General features: G+C 41.3%; 1 protein-coding gene across 1 annotated transcript; it reads left to right on the forward strand.

Annotated features, from left to right (window-relative positions):
- The first annotated feature begins 5643 nt into the window (after positions 1–5643).
- Positions 5644–17869, forward strand: ovol1a (ovo-like zinc finger 1a). The gene is made up of 5 exons (XM_033651968.2): positions 5644–6202; positions 14763–14992; positions 15255–15467; positions 15809–15953; positions 17131–17869. Exons 1-5 carry the CDS (start codon positions 6103–6105, stop codon positions 17469–17471), a joined length of 1029 nt encoding a protein of 342 aa, XP_033507859.1. The 5' UTR covers positions 5644–6102; the 3' UTR covers positions 17472–17869.
- The last annotated feature ends 2735 nt before the right edge of the window (positions 17870–20604 follow it).

Here is a 20604-nt window from a genome sequence, read left to right on the forward strand (position 1 = left end):
GGTCGAACTGGTGCTCCTGTTGTCTGTCATCTCGCTGTCTCTGCATCTTTATCTCTCCTTTAAATGACTTAAATCTGTCTGTGTGCCAATTAAGAGACATTCAGGGAGGGAATAAAAGTGACACAATGATGTTTGAGGCCTTTTTTTTCTCATTTATAGATGTTCCTAAGCCAAACAAAGACAGTTTGGACACAAGACAGAGGTGTCAAGGCGATGTGACAGATCAGATAATAGTTTCGATGACAGTTAGGAGGAAAAAGCGAGAGCAGCTGATCTGCCTGAACTACTCCGACAGCCCAGGCGGCATACCATTCATTCATGCACCCGGCACCACTCCTCTCATCAGACACCTTGCCTTCACGACCGCTCTGACCTCTCTTCAACCCGAGGAAACATCAGCTGACAAGCGCTGCTTATGTTTTGTTTTGTCAGTGTGTCTATTTCAGATGCTGGGTTTGTTTATCTGCACATGCAAATGGAGCATGAGGGAGCAGAGAGGAGAAAGATCTGAATGACTCTGAATACGAAACAAAGAGGAAAATTCAAATCTACAAAAGCAACAATCTCTGTCGGAGTTAGAGGAACCATCTGCTGAAAGTATATTTGCTGTAGTTTAAGGCTCTTGGGAAATGTTAGAGTTGTAGATATATGCTGGACAATGCCATTATATACATAGGTGTAGATTTTGGGGAAGAAACAGGGGACATGTTCCCCTCAATATTTAAAACATGAGCATTTCACCCCCATTAAAAAACATGAAAGTACATGAAAAATTTAAGACTTTTTACACCAACAATTGATGCAGAAATACACAAAATGGTGCATCAAAATTCACCAGAGAGCAGAAATGAAGTGTTTGACACACAAGATTTTCTGGCATAGGACCCCCAAACCCCTGTTTCATGGGTCCCCCTCAGTGCTGAAACGAAAGCTATCCCTGTAGATATCAGACTGAGGGTTGGGTGACTCGGAGAAAATCAGATATCCCGATATTTTTGACCAAATACCTTGATAGCGATATCTTAGGGTTGACTATTGGGGCTTTCGCTGAATATTTACACAGTGGGGTTTTAAGATAAATAATCATAATAAGGATATAAGGACGAAGAGGATCAAGACAAATAATAGTTAATAAAAGTTCGGACAGTTACATCACTTTACTGTAATGCAGCCTTTAAAACCAGGAAATGACAGCACTCATGGTATTACAACATCAGCTGCAGCCTATCCCAGCTGACACTGGGCGAGAGGCACGGTACATCCTGGACAGGTCACCAGACTATCACAGGGCTGACACATAGAGACAGACAACCATTCACACTCACATTCACACCTACGGACAATTTAGAGTCACCAATTAACCTGCATGTGTTTGGACTGTGGGAGGAAGCTGGAGTACCTGGAGAAGACCCACGCTGACACAGGGAGAACATGCAAACTCGACACAGAGGAGCTCCTCCCTCCGACTTCGAACTAGGAACATACATATATATATTTATAAAAAAAAGATCAAGACTCTAAACTTTTCCTGTGTGTCAAGCATGGTGGCTGACACAAAAACGCAGGGGCCCCAATCTAGATCCAATGTTTGGGTTATCCATTCTAGGATACTGTAGAACAACATGGCGGACTCTGTGGAAGAGGACCTTCTTGTTATGCAAATATAAATGACTCATTCTAAGACAGCGAACAATTTTTATTTTCAGGTTATTATACACTATCCATCCATCCATCCATTGTCAGCCGCTTATCCGAAGTCGGGTCAAGGGGGCAGCAGGCTGAACAAAGCACCCCAGACGTCCCTCTCCCCAGCAACGCTTTCCAGCTCCTCCTGAGGCATTCCCAGGTCAGACATGATATGTAATCCCTCCAGCGTGTTCTGGGTCTGCCCCGGGGCCTCCTACCAGTTAGACGTGCCAGGGACACCTCTAACAGGAGGCGCCCAGGAGGCATCCTTGCTTGAACCACCCCAACTGACCCGTTTCTACACGAAGGAGCAGCAGCTCTACTCCGAGCTCCCTCCGGATGTCCGAGCTCTAAGGCTGAGCCCAAACACAACTCATTTCGGCAACTTGTATCCACAATCTCATTCATTCGGTCACTACCCACAGCTCATGACCAGTAAATCAAAAGCTTTGGCCTCTGGCTACACTCCCTCTTCACCTCAACAGTCCGGCACAGCGCCGGCATCACTGCAGAAGCCACACCAAACTGCCGATCCATCTCAAGCTCCATTTTACCCTCATGGACATGGAAAGTCCATGACCAAAATGAATATGTGACGAGGTCGGAGTGAGAATGCGTTGATACATGACAGGTACATTATTATGTTGTGGTTACTTTACCTTTCTTTATGTTTCAGCAGCACTGTCGTTGACAGGGGGGTTGGTTTCAGCACAAAAACCATTTGATTATAGGTAGGAAAAGATTATGTTTTGGCTTAAAATACTGGTACCACTAACAACGACCTTCTATGGTACAATCCTGGCTGGAAATGCAGCGAGAGCTTGGTAAAGAACAGACACTTTTCATGGTAAGATCTCCAGTGGAGAAATGACAAAAACCACCCACTGTTTGTTGCTCTCTAACAGTGGTCTGCAGCTTGGCAGGGGTCAACAACAATGGTTCGGCAATGCTGTGGTTAAATTTAGGCACAAAAACCACTTGGTTAGGGTTTGCAAAAGTGGTTAGGTGGTTAGGCGTCTCGCCTCAGTGACAAAGTCAACTCATATACAACGTCACTTTACGAACGTTGATCGGACCTGCATATGTCAGGTTTTCATGGTCTGCTGGAACCAAATCTACTTTTCTAAATACTGGATTTGAATATCTGAAGGAACAAGAATTGCCTCAGCCTATTGAAATGGGTCCAGGACTCCAATTACCCAATCACTGACATCTGTGACCAGACTGTTCAGTTACACTAAACCAGAGTGAGGCAACATTTGTCTCAGCTGTGAAGAAGCCGTGTTACATGACTGCTTCTATCCCTTACATGTGTTATTATGTTTAGGTTTCAGGTGTTTTGAAAGGCCCGTTAGGGGATATGTGTGTGTGTGTGTGTGTGTGTGTGTGTGTGTGTGTGAGGTTAATTACAAAGACAAGGGAACAGTGGAGAATCAGGATGGGTAGGTAAACACACACAGTAGGGGGGCAAAGGTGGGGCACACTGATGTCTGAATGAGTCATTTACATACCTACAGGCCTATATTTGTCTTTTAACGGTAATATTGTACCAGATGAGCTTCTACGGTTCTACTGTTAAACTGCAACATCACTGAGACGTGCAGTATTTATACACTGTGGCACTGCCATCCAATAGAAATCCATAGTAACCAGCAGATAGACTAGCAGGTAGGAAGTAGGTCTACTTTCAGTTAATTGGAGGTATTTATCAAAATTAATAATGAAATACAAAGACGTGGGTTTTGTTTGAACCCTGGGGGCAGGGGCCACATGTGTAACGGAGAGTTTGGAGGTGCTCCGCCTGAAAATCTTAAGTGTGTACTTTATTTCCTGCATGCAGGTGAATGTTTTGGGGTGTTTTGAAATCATTTTTTTGTCATTTTGTGTCCTAATTTTGTGTCTTTTTGGTTGTTTTTGTGTCTCTTTATGGTTGTTGTCTGTCTTTTTGTTGTCTTTTGTGTCTCCTTGAGGTCATTTTGTGTCAACTTGTAGTGATTTTGTGTCACACTGAGGTCATTTTGTGTCTTTTTTAGTCATTTTGTGTCCTAATTTTGTGTCTTTTTGTTGTCTTTTGTGTCTCCTTGAGGTCATTTGTGTCTCTTTATATTTGTTTTGTGTCTTTTTGTTGTCTTTTGTGTCACCTTGAGGTCATTTTGTGTCTTATTTAGTCATTTTGTGTGCTAATTTTGTGTCTTTTTTGGTTGTTTTGTGATGACTTGTGGTCATTTTGTGTCACTTTGTGTTTGTTTTGGTTTTTTTGTTGTCTTTTGTGTCACCTTGAGGTTATTTTGTGTCTTATTTAGTCATTTTGTGTCCTAATTTTGTGTCTTTTTTTTTGTAATTTTGTGTCAATTTGTAGTGTTTTTTTTATGTCACATTGAGGTTATTTTATGTCTTTTTAGTAATTTTGTGTCTCTTTGTGGTTGTTTTGTTTATTTTTGGTTGTCTTTTGTGTCACATTGAGGTTATTTTGTGTCTCTTTATGTTTGTTTTGTGTCTTTTTGTTGTCTTCTGTGTCTCCTTGAGGTCATTTTGAGTCTTTTTTAGTCATTTTGTGTCTTTTTTAGTCATTTTGTGTGGTAATTTGTGTCTTTTTTGGTTGTTTTGTGTGGATTTGTAGTCATTCTGTGTCTCTTTGTGTTTGTTTTGTGTCTTTATGTAGTCTTTTGAGTCTCCATGAGATCATTTTGTGTCTTTTTGGTAATTTTGTGTCTATTTGTAGTGATTTTGTGTCACATTGAGGTCATTTCTTTGTCTTTTTTAGTCATTTTGTGTCACTTTGTGTTTGTTTTGTGTCTTTTTGTTGTCTTTTGGGTCTTCTTGAGGTCATTTTGTTTTTTAATTTTGTGTATTTCCTGGTTGTTTTGTGTCACTTTGAGGTCTTTTGTGTCTCCTTGTGGTTGCTGTGTGTCTTTTTATAGTCCTTTGGTCTCCTTGAAGTTATTTTGTGTCTTTTTTTATGTCACTTTGAGGTCATTTTGTGTTTTAATTTTGTGTCTTTTTTGGTCGTTTTCTGTCACTTTGAGGTCATTTTGTGTTTTAATTTTGTGGGTTTTTTTTATTGTTTTGTGCCTTGTTTTTAGTCATTTTGTGTTTGTTTTGTGCCGTTTTGTTGTCTTTTCGGTCTCCTTGAGATCATTTTGTGTCCTATTTTGTCATTCTGTGTATTCATTTTGTGTCTTGTTTGGTTGTTTTGTGTTTCTTTATGGTCGTGTTGTGTCTGCTTGTGGTTGTTGTGTCTTTATGTAGCCCTTTGGGACTCTTTGAAATCATTTTGTGTCTTACTGAGATAATTTTCTGTCTTTTTTTGTCACTGTGAGTGTCTTCCTTGTTGGTAGGCCATGTGTTAATTTAACATTTGACATTTTGCAGGTGAAGACCAGGTGGGGCCTGTTGACACTTCGGGCCCCTGAGCCTGTGCCCTGTAGGCCCGTTCAGTTACCCATCCATGTGTGAATCCTCAAAATATGTAGCATGAAAATAACCAAACAAAAGACAAGATGAGGTCCTTCTACCTCCAGTCTGTGTCTGAAAACATCAAGCTGTCAGACACTAATAATCATATTCTGCTCTGGAGGCTTTCATTCACTTCATGTGGTTTAAAACATTATGCAGGCTTATCAGCCTCCTGACTGCTGTGTTCATGCAGCTCCAGGGCAACATGTGTGCAGGCCATGTATGTTCCAGTGTGTCTCTGTTTTACTTCATGCACTTCACCCCCTCCTCACTCTCCTCTTCCCCAAATCCCCCCCTTCTTGTTGTCTAGTGCACCGTTGCCCCACACCTTCAAGCGGAATGGAGAAAGAGAGAGGAAAGACTGAGACAGAGAGAGAGAGAGAGAGAGAGAGAGAGAGAGAGAGAGAGAAGGGAGGGTAAACCGGTTCAGCAGGTATACTGAGGCCTAACCCAGACTCTCCCCGGCTTGTCACCGTTATTTCTGACGCGCATGCGCGCTGGCGCCTGTTTCCTGCTTTTCAAATGAGTACCTGTGCTGCTTCTTGACCCACCTCTGTCGACTGTGTGTGTGTGATCAGGATACAATACACCGTTTTTTTCCCTCTACCTCACCCACGCACACACACTCCCGTTATTTCAGGGCGCTGGAGGTGATATTCGTCTTTACCTGTCCGGCTCGCACACCTGAGCGGACTCACCTGTCCGCCCGAAAACACTTCTCGTTGTTTTTTGTTTGAGTGCGGCAAAGAAAGCAAAGGTGTGCGCGGAAAAAGAGGGACTTTAAAGCGGCACGCAGTTTACGAAACGAGAAGAAAGGTGCAAGAAGGAAGGAGGAGAAGAGGGGACCGACACCTTCCATTTTTTTTTCTCCCAACTTTGGAGTTTCCTGCTTTTGTAACTTGTTGTTACGTCGCCAGCTTCTCCTCTAACCTCCAAACAAGGACAGGGTGTTAATTAAGCATGCCGAGGGCCTTTCTGGTGAAGAAGGCGAATGTTTCGCCGGGAAAGCGGAACTGGAGCGAGCTGCCTGATAATGAGCGAGGGGACGTCTACATCCCAGGTGAGTCCAGGCTGCTGTAATGAGCCATATTTGTTACTCAAAACAGAAAACCACCTACGCAGCGGCGGGTCGTGACGCGTTTTTGGGTGCGTTTACGCGCGGGTTTGTGGGTTTAATGCAGTTTCGGATCCACTAGGAGTGTCAGTGTGGCGGGTGGGGAGGGGGTCGGGTTGTGATTGTAACGGGGCGGCTGCAGTCCAGGGCCACCGAATAACGGGAAACCCAGCGGGCCGTGAAGAGAGACCGTAGTTCCCGCATGCAGGGGGGGAAGTTGCGTTTGTTTGTCTCTGTCTATTAAACGCATTTTAATCTGTGCGCCAAAACAGTTAAATCTGACTGTATCCACATGCAAATATTTAATTATAAAAATATAAAAAATATTAATTAAAGTCCATATATCTGAGCAGTGAGCACACACACGTCGGTATGTTTTTATTTTCATGTCTGTCACTGTGTGCTGCGGCCTAACGAGCTATCACAAGGGCCCGTTGCTTTTCACACATCGACCTTCAACCCCTGATTGCAGCGTTCTTCCTTGTACAACTTCACACTGCGCTGACTTATAGCCCAAATATAGGCCTATATATATATCAGCCTGCCCAGTCATTCACCTCAGTGCTTTTGGATACAGCTTGAGAGTAATCATAGTACAGGTTGTGATTTTATAATCATTGTTTGAGCTTTGACAACTTGTCCTCACATGCTTAAATCAGAATAAACAGCTGAAGACATAACACGCATGAGTGGTCCTCTCAGTGGTCTGCACTGGAAATAACGTTTCCCAACTGAAAGCGCACAAGAGCTGACATGTTGTGAACTGTCACTCATGAGCCTGATGTCTCAGGCTCCAGTGTTTGCCCCCCCACCCACCCAAACTTTGCATTTAAATGACCAGTAAAGGGAGCCCACCTCTCACCCAACTACGCCTCTTGTGAACAATCTCCATTGTTGCCATCGGCGGAGTTTTTATTGTAAGACCACGTCGGTATCAGATAACAAGTAACGGACTACACCCTAAACCTCTCTCTCTCGCTCTCCTTCTTTCTCTCCCCCTCCCCCCTCTCCTTCTCCCTCTGTCTGTTTCTCTCTCTCCTCATCTCATCACCGTTAACTTTTAATCATTGACTTTTACATCCTCTGCTGTGTTTGAAACCGGAACATTTGGATGAAATGAGCCGCCGCTGATTTTCAGGTTATGTTTGACGCGTGTAAAATGAACTAAAACACAATTGTAGTTATGCGAAATAACATTAAATAATCGTAATAGAAGAATGCATGTATTTCTGGAATCATGAAAAGCACATTTAAAGCTTTTGGAAGCTGATTTTACGCACGGAAAAACAGAAAACGACCCATTTCCTACGGTTTAATTTACTTATTTTGATCAGTGAGATTCTGTAAACTGTTTGTTGACCTTAAGCATTATCCAAAATGAGACTGAGTCGAATAAAAGTTACATTTTATTCATCGAAATATCCAATTTGTCACGAGGATATACCTTAAAGATAGAAAAACAACTGCGTGTCAGTGCGTAATTGCGCACACCTCACCAAACCCAGCAACAGTCTCAGCTAAAGTTTCTGGTATGTGCCGTTACTTGACGTACCTGCCCGACGTGTGTTTTTGTATGAGGGTGGCAGAAGGACACACAGACACTCATGCACTCACACACAAACACACAGAGGTATGATAATTGCAGTCAGAAGCAGGCTTGTTGAATACTTTTATGAGGCGCCAGATGCCATCAGTTTGGACAGTTTTCTCACTGTGTGTGTCTCTGTGTGTGTAGGTGTGTGTGCAGTGTGTTGGTGTAGCAGACTATTTTTATTTCTTAATCCACAAACATGTTCCAGGGCCTGTTTCTGATGGATCACTGGTCTTAAATCTGCCTCTGACTTAGACACATAACAAGTGTGTATTACTCATTAGCTTGTTTTGAAATCGGGCAAAACACTGTTTAAAAATACAGTACAATACACAGAGTTTAATAAAGATGATGAGACGGGACACACTGTTAAAATGTTATCTGTATGGGACAGCCAAAGTATGTCAGTGGGAAGAAAAAGCAAAAAGAAAGAAAGAAATTTGAACATAAAATTATGAATAACAACATGAATAAAACCTAGATTATCAACAGGAAATGTGGTGTTGTCATCTAAACATTTTCATGTAACAAAGGCCCATAGAAAGGTGACAAGAATCAGGTTATCCTGCTCTGTATTATTAATAATAACAGTACTAATAATATTAATAATTACTGTTGTCCTTGTTATTATGATTATTATTATTATAAACGCAAAAAGTCTGAGATTAAAACTGTTTAACCCTTCCATCTTTAAAATTTAAAAGTGAAACAAAATGATATTTAGGAATAGGACAACATAAATAAGATCGTTACAGCAGCTCACGAGACAAAAGCAAAGAAAAAAGTGACTGAGCGATAAAAAAAATTGATGAAAATTTAATAATATATAAAAGCAATGCACACTAAACACATAAACAAATATATACAGGTTAATATTAGTAATATTTTTATTTTAATAATGTTTTTTCAAGGCCAATACCCTCATCTAGAGTCAAGTTTTAGAGTCTGGTAGGCTAATGTAATTTTTCCGCTTTAACATCAAAATTTCTAAAGAAGACATTTTGATAATGACTCAATTTGTTTATCAGAGGAATAGTTTGTCATTTTGTGAAAAACGCTGAGAAAATTGACGCCGCACATGTTATGTTTTTGTCAAACATGAAGCTAAAGCCCAGAGACAGTTAGCTTAGCTTAGCTTAGCATAAAGACTGGACGGGAGGGGGCAATAGCTGAGACAGTCCGAAGATAAATTAACAATCTGCCTCACAGAGCCTCTAAACTCATTAATCAAGGTGTTATAGAAACAAAAGTGTAAAGACAAGACTTTGTTTTTATGTTTTTTACAGGGGTTATGTGGCAGGCGCTGTCACTTCCTGGAGTCTTGTCATCATCATATTGTTGCCAGGCAACCAGCGGAGACTATGTGTCAAAACTTAACGTGTTCTTTAGTGAGCTTTAAAAGTGCTGGCTACCTTAGGAGAGAGCCAGGCTAGCTGTTTCCCCCTGTTCCCAGTCATTATGCTAAGCTAAGCTAAGCTGAGCTGAGCTAAGCGGCTTCCTATTTACCTCCAACATGGGAGCGGTAACAATTTTCTCGTCTCTCTTTTAGCAAGAAAGCGAATAAGTGCATTTTCCGAACTGTCGTTCTATTGCGGGATGTCAGCCGATAACATCAGACAGCCGAATGATCAGCTGGGCTTTAATAATGTTTGTGAGTTCATCGTATCACAGCGAGGGTTTCCACTCTGTCAGGTCTGTCCTGAGGCTGCTGTGAGGTTAATGTTTATTGGATGGGAGGAAATGTAACGGACCCTAAAGACAGCCTACTGCTGCAGACAGTACGCCTTTGGCAAACACACACACACACACACACACACACACACACACACACACACCCTGTGTTTGTTAAAGTTATCTACCGATTGTTGACTCTCTTTCTCTCCGCTGAGTTAAATGGACAGACAGAAAATATTAAAGGAGCTCATTTAGAGCGACTAAACCCTCTACCTCTCTTGTCGCAGCAACAGTTGGAGTATTGTGAACCCCCTCATTCTAACCCCCAAACATACACTCACACTCACACACACACACACACACACACACACACACTGCATTCATTGATGAGGGCGGAGGAGGGGTGAACAAACAATACAAGATGAGATTAAATGTCCAGCCGGCAGCAGTCACCACAGAAACCATCACCACACAAAGATTTATAAACATGGCCCGCTACTCTGTGAGCTGAAAAGATCTGGACGACAAGTGCAGGTCCATTTAGCCATTGAGCTCTTTAGCAGAAATGGTTCGTAATCGTTGTGCTGTCGGTGACCAGCGCACGGTAAATGTTGTTCTTTAAACACCAGGTTGAGTTGTTGAAATGCTAACTGGCTAACTAGCGTCTTGAATCCAACCTGTCAGTCTTCCGGTTTCACCCTTTGAACGATGGATACAGACTTCCGCTGCCTGCTGGTGTGGAGAGTTATTTCCACTCACGCCGGTGCAGAACTTATGTGCTGGTTGGCTGTAGTCTTTGTGGTTTGTTAAAGTGCTACTTTTTGGCCAAGACTCAGGCAACAATTGGCCTTCGTCAGCACTAGTTCTTTGACGTCGGTTTGGTGTGTCTGGGCATTAAAGGTGAAATATTTGCTGTTTAGATAATTGGAAATCAGAAGTTCTTGGGTGTTGGGCTGTTGGCTCACCCACAACAGGTATTCGAAGACATCACAGTGGATATTCTCACCATTTTTCACCGTAGTCTGTCCATTAAATGGCTCATAATCTAATGGTTATTGATAGGTATTCATAAAGCATCCCAGCAAACGAGTCTGGAAATGAACCCAAAGCTCTGGTGTCAAGGTCCTGCACTTTGTACGCCCTAGCCATCCTCCCCAATCACCTCTTTCAGAAGCCTGCGGGGTACATGCGGCAGCTACATTATGTATTTTAATCTCATGCTGTTGATGCGAATTTTCTTCAGAAACAACATATTTTCTAGAACGACTACAACACATGCACAATCCCAGCCAACATTTGTGGGTGGGGCCCATGTGTGTAAATGGGCTCAAAAATGGACCCCAATGGGACTGTCCTTGGGCTCCATATTGACCCAATGCCATTTGCCCACATGGGAGGGTTATCCAAGTGGGCCCCAGACAGGATGCCCATTTTGGACCATCTTGGTACCCAGGTAGCACCAGCATAACCCATGTGGGGCCAACCTGTGTAAACCCACCCATGTAGACAGCTGGATCCATATTGGAACCAGTGATTTTTCAGCCCATTTACGACCCACATGGGACCCACGCACAAATATTGGCTGGGATTGTGTGTGATTGAAATACATAACGTAGCAGCAGTAGCTTTAGCTTTAGCTTTAGCAGCAGCGCCCTTCTTTTATTCCAACACAGTCTCAGAAATTACATTTGTATGTTACTAAACTGCTTTCTTAATTACGTTGTTGTGGCAAACCATCATCGCTGCCTGGATTATGTTTCTTTAAACTCTACATTCATGTGCCGTGCAGGCTTCAGAATGAGGTAGTTGGGGTGGATGGCTGGCAAACAAAGTGCAGGACCTTGACACTAAGGGCGCATTCACACCAGGATAGTCTGGCTTGGTCACCACAAAAACACCAAACACCAAAATGCACTGCGCTCTATGTCACTTCCTCTCTTTGGTTCACTTCCTCTCTTTGGTTCGCTGCATAGTCTGTTTGCATTTCCCACTGTAAGCGAACTGCACCAGGAACCGAGACCCCCAGTTTTCAAGCGGACCAGGGTTCACTCATTTGGTCCGCACCAGAGTTCAAATGAGCGTTCACACCACTCCAAATGAACCGAACTATCCATGGAAGCGGACCAGGGTTTGTTTAAAGCGGACCAAATAGTGAATAGTGAATGCATCCTAAAACTTTGAGTTCATGTCCAGACTCCTGTCTTAGGGTTTGGTTTAAATTGTCGACATTATCATGTTTATTCTGTGATCAGGTATCAGGGCTGCACCTCATTGTCATAATCAATTAATCTGATAGTTATTTTCTTAATAAATTGATTTATCATTTTGTCATAAAACTGTCAGAAAATAGTGAAACATTCAAAGATATCTGACACTTTGACACGGACAAAAATTAGGCGTATGCTGGCCGGGTGGATCATGTTGATATTAAAGAAATTCAAACAAGCCCAAGTCACTATAAAGTCATTATGGAGATGGGCAGAGGCTCAGTTAGTGATAGCTCTTTATTAAACACGAGAGGCACCAGCAGTTGATGTGTCACAGTGTACACAGAGCCGTCGCTGTGTGTCACGGCGTACCGTTACTTCTGCAGAATGGCTCTTATGTCCTTTCATCTTTACAGCTCACTGCGGGGCTGCATTTGCATCTGCATTTGAGTTTTATCTGATTGTGAGTCGACTGATTCGGTGTCGGCGCTGAGCTGAACCACACCTGCCTCTGGGCTATACCTGAACACACACACACAAAAACATGCACACACACCTGCCTGTTGGAGAGCTGAAAGGTTTCTATGACCTTACATCTCCCTTTTTTGAGTGGTGTTTTGTTAGACTGTGCTCACACACACACACACACACACACACACATACACAGACGGGCATCCACCCCTGCGGAGGTGGATTGTTTGAGGAAGGTTCAGAGCCGGTGCTGCAAGACTGTCTGGTCGGACAAGTCTAACTGTAATGGTTATGTGGTGTGTGTGTGTGTGTGTGTGTGTGTGTGTGTGTGCATGTGGGGCATGTGCATGCATGCAAAATAAGTAGCACAAAACAATAGGCCAAACATGTGCACACCCACACCCACACCCACACACACAAATACATATTTAACTCTGCGTGTTTGCTAATTGAGAGATTGTGCAAATATGAACCGGTGCAGGCCGGCCGGCTACCTGTTGGGAAATTCTACAGTACCAGAAACACCGACCTTGGTTTCCGTCATTCTTTCTCTTCCCCTTGTTCTCTCACTCTCTGTCCTCCTTTTTCAGAGGGATAAATTGTCTTTTAAAGGCTGCAGTTACATGAACAAACGCAAAGCTGTGCTGAGGCGACTGTATCGTCAGTAAGGCGTAAATGAAAGTGTGTTAAACCAGTGCACTTAAATACAGTAGCTACTTTTTGAAATGTTATAAAGAGTAAAATAAATCACGTAAACTCTTGGGATGTTCCCTCTCTCTCTCTGAACTAGTCGACAAGTAAAAGTAAGAGGACAAATTAATCTGTACGGTTAAACATTGTTCCAAAAACATTGTGTATATGATGAGAGCCATTTTAAAACCGTTAATCACATTCTTTCAATAGGAAAATTGTGTTTTAAATGTTGCTGTAATGTGTGGCACTTTGCACATTTTCCTTCAAAATGAACCAATAACATTTATTGGAAACAGTAAAAGAAATCTTTAGCAAAGGTGCCCGATTATTGCCACACCATATCCTTTTTTAAAAGATTATTATATGGCTTTTTTGCCTTTATTAGATAGGACGGTTTGAGCATGAAAGCATGGGAGAGAAGGAAGGGTCACAAGTCAGTAGTGTAGTGTAAAAAGTGCTTTGAGTGGTTGGATGACCAGAAAGGTGCTATGTACATATGTTGAGGTCATAGCCTTTGTACACGGGGCACCCGCTCTACCAGGTGAGCTTTAGGTGAACGCAATCGCATCGAATAATTATACATTTTCTTAGAAAAATTTGTATCTTCGAGGTGGCTATAATCAATATTTTTAGAATGACACAGCTTTATAGCGAGTGTCAGCAATTTATAGCAATAGCAATTTTTTGATAAATGTGTCACATTATAAACCCGGCCCTCCAGAAAATCTTGCGATCACAATAATTAACACAAATTCAACGAAAGTCCGCAATATTTGCCGGGGCTTGCAATTTTTCAAAACTCCCACGATTTTTCCGTGTTTGTCCGCATTTTCTGGCTGACCAGAAGTCGTCGTCATCAGATGCGTCATCAAATTGCGCTAATGGCATTGCAGTATGGACCTAAGAATTTGCTCTATTTAAATGCAGACAATATGTGCTGAATGTATTAAAATGTTATGTTTAGCTGACGTGTTGTTTTACAGTCACACTGTCTGGGTTGAGAGCTACAATATTCACTCAGGATTTTTTGCAACATTATTGGAGTCCATGTTTTGAAACTAATTAAGTAAAACTAAAGAAAAGAACGATAAAAAACATGCAGCTATTTTTGTAATATTCAGTATGATTATTATAGCAAGTGATTACATGACTTATTTTTTGGAGGGAGTAGAAAATCACATTTTTTTCTCCTTTTGTCATGAGCTGCAACTTTTGTCATTAGCTGCAACTTTTGTCATTTGCTGCATTTTTTGTCATTAGCTGCAATTTTTGTCATTAGCTGCAACTTTTGTCATTAGCTGCAATTTTTGTCATTAGCTGCAACTTTTGTCATTAGCTGCAACTTTTGTCATTTGCTGCATTTTTTGTCATTAGCTTCAATTTTTGTCATTAGCTGCAACTTTTGTCATTTGCTGCAATTTTTGTCATTTGCTGCAACTTTTGTTGTTAGCTGCAATTTTTGTCATTAACTGCAACTTTTGTCATTAGCTGCAACTTTTCTCATTAGCTGCAACTTTTGTCATTTGCTGCATTTTTTGTCATTAGCTGCAATTTCCCACAAAAAAATCACATAAAAATGCCACATTTTTTATCGAAATGTTTGACAAAATTGGCCGCAAATTCAAGTTTTTTTTGCCGCGAGATCCTGGAGGGCCTGATAAATGAAGCATTGTGGTGTTGCAACAATGCGCCGACCTACGAGTCATATTCCAGATGTCAGTGAACATGCTTGTTTGATACAGCATAGTATTGCTACTATGCTACTATATTAAATCGTGACTTAAGTATTGTGGTAATATCGTATTGTGGATCCTCTGGTTTAAGAGTAGACTTTACAATGCTGACTCTTCCTCTTCCTCTCTCCCTCCAGTCTCCATCTTTCCCCCGTCCGTCCTGACGATGGAAGCCGAAGCCAGCCCCGCAGAGACGACGCCGCTCTGCCTCACCAAACACTCTCTCTCCGACACGCAAACGTACGCCGAGCTGCCCTCCAGCACAATGCTGGGCCGACCGCAGAGCCCGGCGCCTTCACCGGGGGAGAGGTCAGAGATCAGACGGAGGTCACAGGGTGCCTCCACATATATCCGGTCCAAAATCAAGGTGAGGGAACAAGCATATGTGGATAAAATTTTAGAATTACACACAACTACGCCCCTTAAATTGGTATTTTTTTCTTAGTTAATGTCTTAATGGAACTAATATTTTTGCTTTAAGTGCGACATTGTCAAATAATGATTTCAATTTGAAATAAAATTCCTTTTTCATGTGTTAAACTGCAGCTCAGTGATGGAAATGAAGAAAAACAGCTTCATGAATTTAGCTGAGTGAAATAAAATCTCATCTCTCTCTCTCTCCACCACAGGTAACTACAGGCGAGCTGCCGCCCGATCCGTCTCATCTTCCTCTCTCCCTCCCGCCCATTCCCGCTCCGCCAACCCTGACTCCGGATGCCACCATGATGCCAGTTGCCCAGACGAAAACCCCTGATCCCATGGAAGAGGTTTCCATGGTAACCAGATCAACAGGTCAAAGTTTGAGTTTGTCAGCGGGGTCGACGGGGAACTATGCGTGCCAGGTACGCTTTGGTTGAAGCTTTAAAACCGAAATGGAAGCCCATTTCCACCAGTGTGACTAAAAAGGACCCTTTAGATTAGAGGTGCCAGACTCATTTTAGGTGGGCAAGACCAGTAAAACCATTGTGAAATATCCTATGAATAACAAACGCTAATCAATTTACAAAGCAAATGACAAAACTAAAGTGAGAGAGTTAGCAGTGAAGAAGAAGACTGCAGGCAAACATGGATGTTAACAAAACATTTACCCTGCACGTGTCTCATGGCAAATAAAAATGTATTAATGATGTGTGTGAGGCTTCTGATGAGAAGCGCTGAATGTCAAATGTCTTTGTTGTGGCAGGTTTGCCAGAAGACCTTCCAGTACCAGCGAATGTTAAACAGACATGTCAAGTGTCACAACGAGACCAAGAGGCACCTGTGCAGCTTCTGCGGCAAAGGCTTCAACGACACCTTTGACCTCAAGAGACACGTGCGCACGCATACAGGTAGCTGCACACTTTCATGTTTACACCAGGGGTTGGAGGAAGTGTACGGAGGTCGAAAAATGATACAAGTATCGACAAATAAAAAATAAGTAAACGTATAAATAAATACAGGAATAAATAAATAAAAGAGGTTAAATAAATAATTATGGAAATAAATCCACGAATAAAGAAATATATGCAGAGTAGTTAGGACCTCCTGCCTCCTCAACATACAAGTACAGAAATACATAAATGAATAAATGTAGTGGTAGAAAAATACAGACAAATTTAAGCTATTTATTTAGAGTTATGTCCTGTTTAAAGATCAACTACTTATTTATTTATTTATTTATTTATTCATGCATTCAGATATATTTTTAATATTTATTACAACATTTATTTTTAAATGTATCCATTCATTTATTCCCATATTTATTTATCTATTCCTGTATTTTATTTATGTATTTATTACTTATTTATTTATTTATTTATTTATTTATTTATTTTTTTAATTCCTGTATTTATTCCTGTATTTTTTTCTATATTTTTAAAATTGTATTTATTTCCATATTTATTTATACATTTATTTTTCATTTATTTATTGATACTCAAGTCATTTTTATCCTCCATAGAGGCAATCAAATCCTTTATTTAAATAAAAGTACTAATTCCATTCTTAAAAAATAAGTAAAAATGGCATTTAAGTAAAAGTGACGAAGTTTAATGAGGAAAATGTACTAAAGTGTTAAAAGTAAAAGTACTCAATGCAGAAAAACAGAAAAAAAATCTCAAAATGATTAAAAATGAATTAAAATAAAAGAAAAAGCAGCAAATCATAAAATGTCAATTGAATAATTGGTTAATTGGCTAATTAATTTAGCTGTCCTCGTATAAATGTTTGGGTATTTTAATTTATACCAAAATATTATATTTTATAAACTTTTCATATGTTTTTTTAAATGTAAAAACATTCATTTTTAAAGTATCTATAGCTTTATAATAATTGTAGCAGAGCAGAAGTAGAAAGTGGTGTAAAAAGAAAACACTCACTATTCTGTATTCAAGTACAGCACTTGAGTAAATATACTTTGTGATATTCCACCACTGGTTTACACGTGTCAATAGATGCAAGAATGATTAATTTTTCATACATTTTCTTTCATACATTTTTCATACAATTTTTCACATTTTCAAACAGGAGTCCGTCCCTACAAGTGCACCCTGTGTGACAAGGCCTTCACCCAGCGCTGCTCCCTGGAGTCCCACATGAAGAAGATCCACAGCGTCACCCAGAAGTACGCCTACAAGGAGCGGCGCAACAAGCTGTACGTCTGCGAGGAGTGCGGCCTGACGTCGGGATCTCAGGACGAGCTGCTGATCCACCTGCACTCGGTCCACCCCGAAAGCGCCCTGCTGAAGGGGAAGGCTGCGAGGAGAGCCGGAGCTGGAGGAGGAGGAGGAGGAGGAAGAGCAGGATCGCTACCAAGCTCTCCTCAAGGTGCTGAAAGTGATGACACGACGGGATCGGGAGGGCAGTAGAGGAGAGGATTAACAGTAAACTCAGGACATATGGACAAACACTGTAGCTGAAGTGAGACATGTCGGGTGGATGACGAGACAGATTACATAGCAGTAAACGGGGAAAGAAACGTGTGTATATGTATGAATGTATGTGTGTGTGGATTTGGGTATCTGTATATATCGCAGACTGCAATGTTAAATGAAATCACGCACCAAACAATGCCAAGTTTGACTCTGAGTAATATATATTTTTACATTGGGACTGTGATGTGGAAGAGTTTATTAACATGTCTGACAATGCCAACGTATTTTTCTTCAATTGTATTGTATTGCATGTGAATGCTACCTGTGGGCTTCTTCGTACAGAGTTTTTCTATGAAAAAAGTACTTTGTTCATTAAAGGGAGTAATATATTACACGAGGATGAATTCTCTTTCTGTCATGTTGTGTTTTAATGTAAGCTACTTTTTAGTGCATCCTGGTTCAACAGCGTTTAAGGGACATAGTTTTCCTCTTACTTGTAGCGCTAAATATCAGTCTAGATTGTTTTGGTGTGAGTTGCCGAGTGTTGGAGACATCAGCCGTAGTGCCAATAAATACATTTGGAAAACTCAACAGCAATGTCATGGCCCAGTTACTCAAGATAATCCACAGACCTTGTTGTGAGCAGTTTAATGTAGGAACTATTTTCTTTCTACCGAACTGCGCAGAAGGAAGTGTGCATCTACTCATGGACGAGAGGCTCGTGCTCGTGTTGCTCTGCAGCTGTAGGGACTATGAATGGAAAAACATCCAACATATTAACGCACATTTGATGGCATCACCAAGATGTACAAGAAAGGACGGTAGAAGACATACGGCCACACCAATGTCACCAGGCTAGAAAGCCTGTGGACCATGTGGACCTTTTTGTGACCATGTGACATTGGTGTGGCCATATGTCTTCTACCGACCTTTCTTGTTTGTCTGTTGTACCGACGCACCCAAGACAAACTTTTTTGTTTTGTTTGTAGGCGCAGTTTCACAGCAGCCCTAAAACATCACCCAGATGTGTCAATCAACAGCATCTTTCTATAACATAGTCTGCGATGACATGACAAGACACAGCAACCCTTAGGGGATATATATTCTGGTGGCGCACTGGTGGACGTGTAGCGGTATGGATCAGCGTGGATAAATGAAAAATGAAAACAAACTTTATATTAGCTGGTAACACATTACGTGACATTGTAAATGTAATAATATTGCTCAAAATCCTGTTGTTATTACTTTATTACTGCGAAACGTATGATACTTTAACATGCTACATTTGTAACGCGTTACACCGGATGAGAGCACATTTTGTAAAAATTAAGGCTGTCAAGCGATTTGAAAAATTAACCTAATTACTTACATGCTCTGTGATTAATTAATCTAAGTTTATCATGTACATCAACTTTTACATTGAAAGTATTTTTAAAATTTCGGTTCAAATGAATTTTGGCACGTGTCGTAGTAAAGCTGCTGGATTGTGGACACACTTCTCCCCCTGTCGTCTACCACCGAAACTGGTCTGCAATCCATTTTGTAAGGGAGTTAGTCGGTCACAGGTAGACTTTCTCAATTTGTGACTGGACACCTGGTCGAGTGAGACTTGGGGAAGCTAGCTGCTAGCGCTAGCATCAGAGGCTGTGCTAGCTTAGACTTCCGGGTTCGCTGCTAAATGCTGTGTTGAGGTGATATTTCAGGCTTTAGATATTCTAATTATACGAAAATTCCTTACTGTTCCTATCAACAGTCTCACCTGGCCATTTTTTAAATGTAAATGTTCCATTCACGGGGCCAAGCAGCGTCATCTCGTCTGCCTCCATCATCTGTGGCCTTCAGTGGCGCACCGGGTTGAAGGGCACCGTGGAATGTGATTAATCAGCGTTAATTTTTCAAGGAGTGATTTCTTCTGTGATTAATCAGTCAAAATAAATGCGTTATTTTGACATCCCTAGTAGAAATGAATGGTGCCCTCCTCAGCTGAGCTGTAACGTTAGCTCAGTGGTGCTAGGTGAGCTAGCAGTAGAGCCATGCCTCCTTTTGCGCAATGATACGGTTGGCAGGTGTAGTTCGGTAAAACGACAATACATGAAACTGCTCTCATCAAGGTCTGTGGATTATCTTGAGTAAACGGGTCATGATTTCTGGAAAGAGACATTGCTGTTGAGTTTTTAAGATTTGTTTTTGTTTTTTTTTTTTGGTGTTTTGAGCACCCCAAGCCGAGTGCCATCTAGTTCTATAATATTGTAGGGAAGGCAGATGTCTCTACGGCCGATATCTCTGACATTTGGCAACTCACACCAAAACAATCCAGACTGATTCTACTGATACTAGAGCACTTCAGGTAGTAGTAGGTGCATGCAACGGTAAACCCATTTTCAAGCATGCATGTGCATGAAATGCCAAGAATAGACTTGTTATGTTAGTAAAAATACGTACATCAGATAGATTTAGGTGCAGTTTACTTTTACAGTGGTGACACTTTTAGACAACTGGCAAGAACACCAACTTCAGTTAACTTCCAAATTGCCCAACTTAGTGGGTGGTGTAAAAGTAATTTAGGAAATAAGCAAAAGAATATGAAATATTTACGTAATATCATCCGAGTGATGACAGGAAATGTTGCTACAGACACAAAAGGAATTCTTGGTTTGGCTGCTGACATTTAGAGCTGTAAATCCATGTGGTCACAATTAGATGTATGTTACTCCATCGTCTAAAACACTGCTGTTTTTGTAAGCTTAGTCATTGTTTGAGCTGTAAAATTTCTGTTGATCTCTGTTTCCTCTTCAAACTCTATGTGTGAGTGCATGAAAGGTGTCTGTTGTGCATTAATTATGCTGTGTCTTCCCCCCAAGCTTTTTGACTGTGTTGAAGACAGAGAGAGGTTGTGGTTTGAAGGGTGAGGTTGGATTCTTGGTCTCTGTCGGGTCTTGTTGGAGGAATCCTGCAAACGCCCTTCAGCCTGAGGAAACAGGGAGGCGGATTCGGCTGACAGTCAGATAACGGTCTTGGAAGTTAACTGAGGCCGATTGTATTGAAGAAGCCTGAAAGTCATATTGTCAGTCACACCATTATCCTTGTGAATAAACTCTCCTGATACATACGGAATTTTCTTTAAAGC

This window comes from Epinephelus lanceolatus, chromosome 22 (assembly GCF_041903045.1).
Source record: "Epinephelus lanceolatus isolate andai-2023 chromosome 22, ASM4190304v1, whole genome shotgun sequence".
NCBI lineage: Eukaryota > Metazoa > Chordata > Actinopteri > Perciformes > Serranidae > Epinephelus > Epinephelus lanceolatus.

What these genes read in the sequence shown, in the direction of transcription:
- ovol1a (XM_033651968.2), top strand. Translation starts at nt 6,103, where the DNA reads ATGCCGAGGGCCTTTCTGGTGAAGAAGGCGAATGTTTCGCCGGGAAAG. An exon ending in CGGGGAACTATGCGTGCCAG is followed by an intron (nt 15,468 to 15,808) that starts GTACGCTTTGGT and finishes TTGTTGTGGCAG; the next exon opens with GTTTGCCAGAAGACCTTCCA. An exon ending in ACACGTGCGCACGCATACAG is followed by an intron (nt 15,954 to 17,130) that starts GTAGCTGCACAC and finishes ATTTTCAAACAG; the next exon opens with GAGTCCGTCCCTACAAGTGC.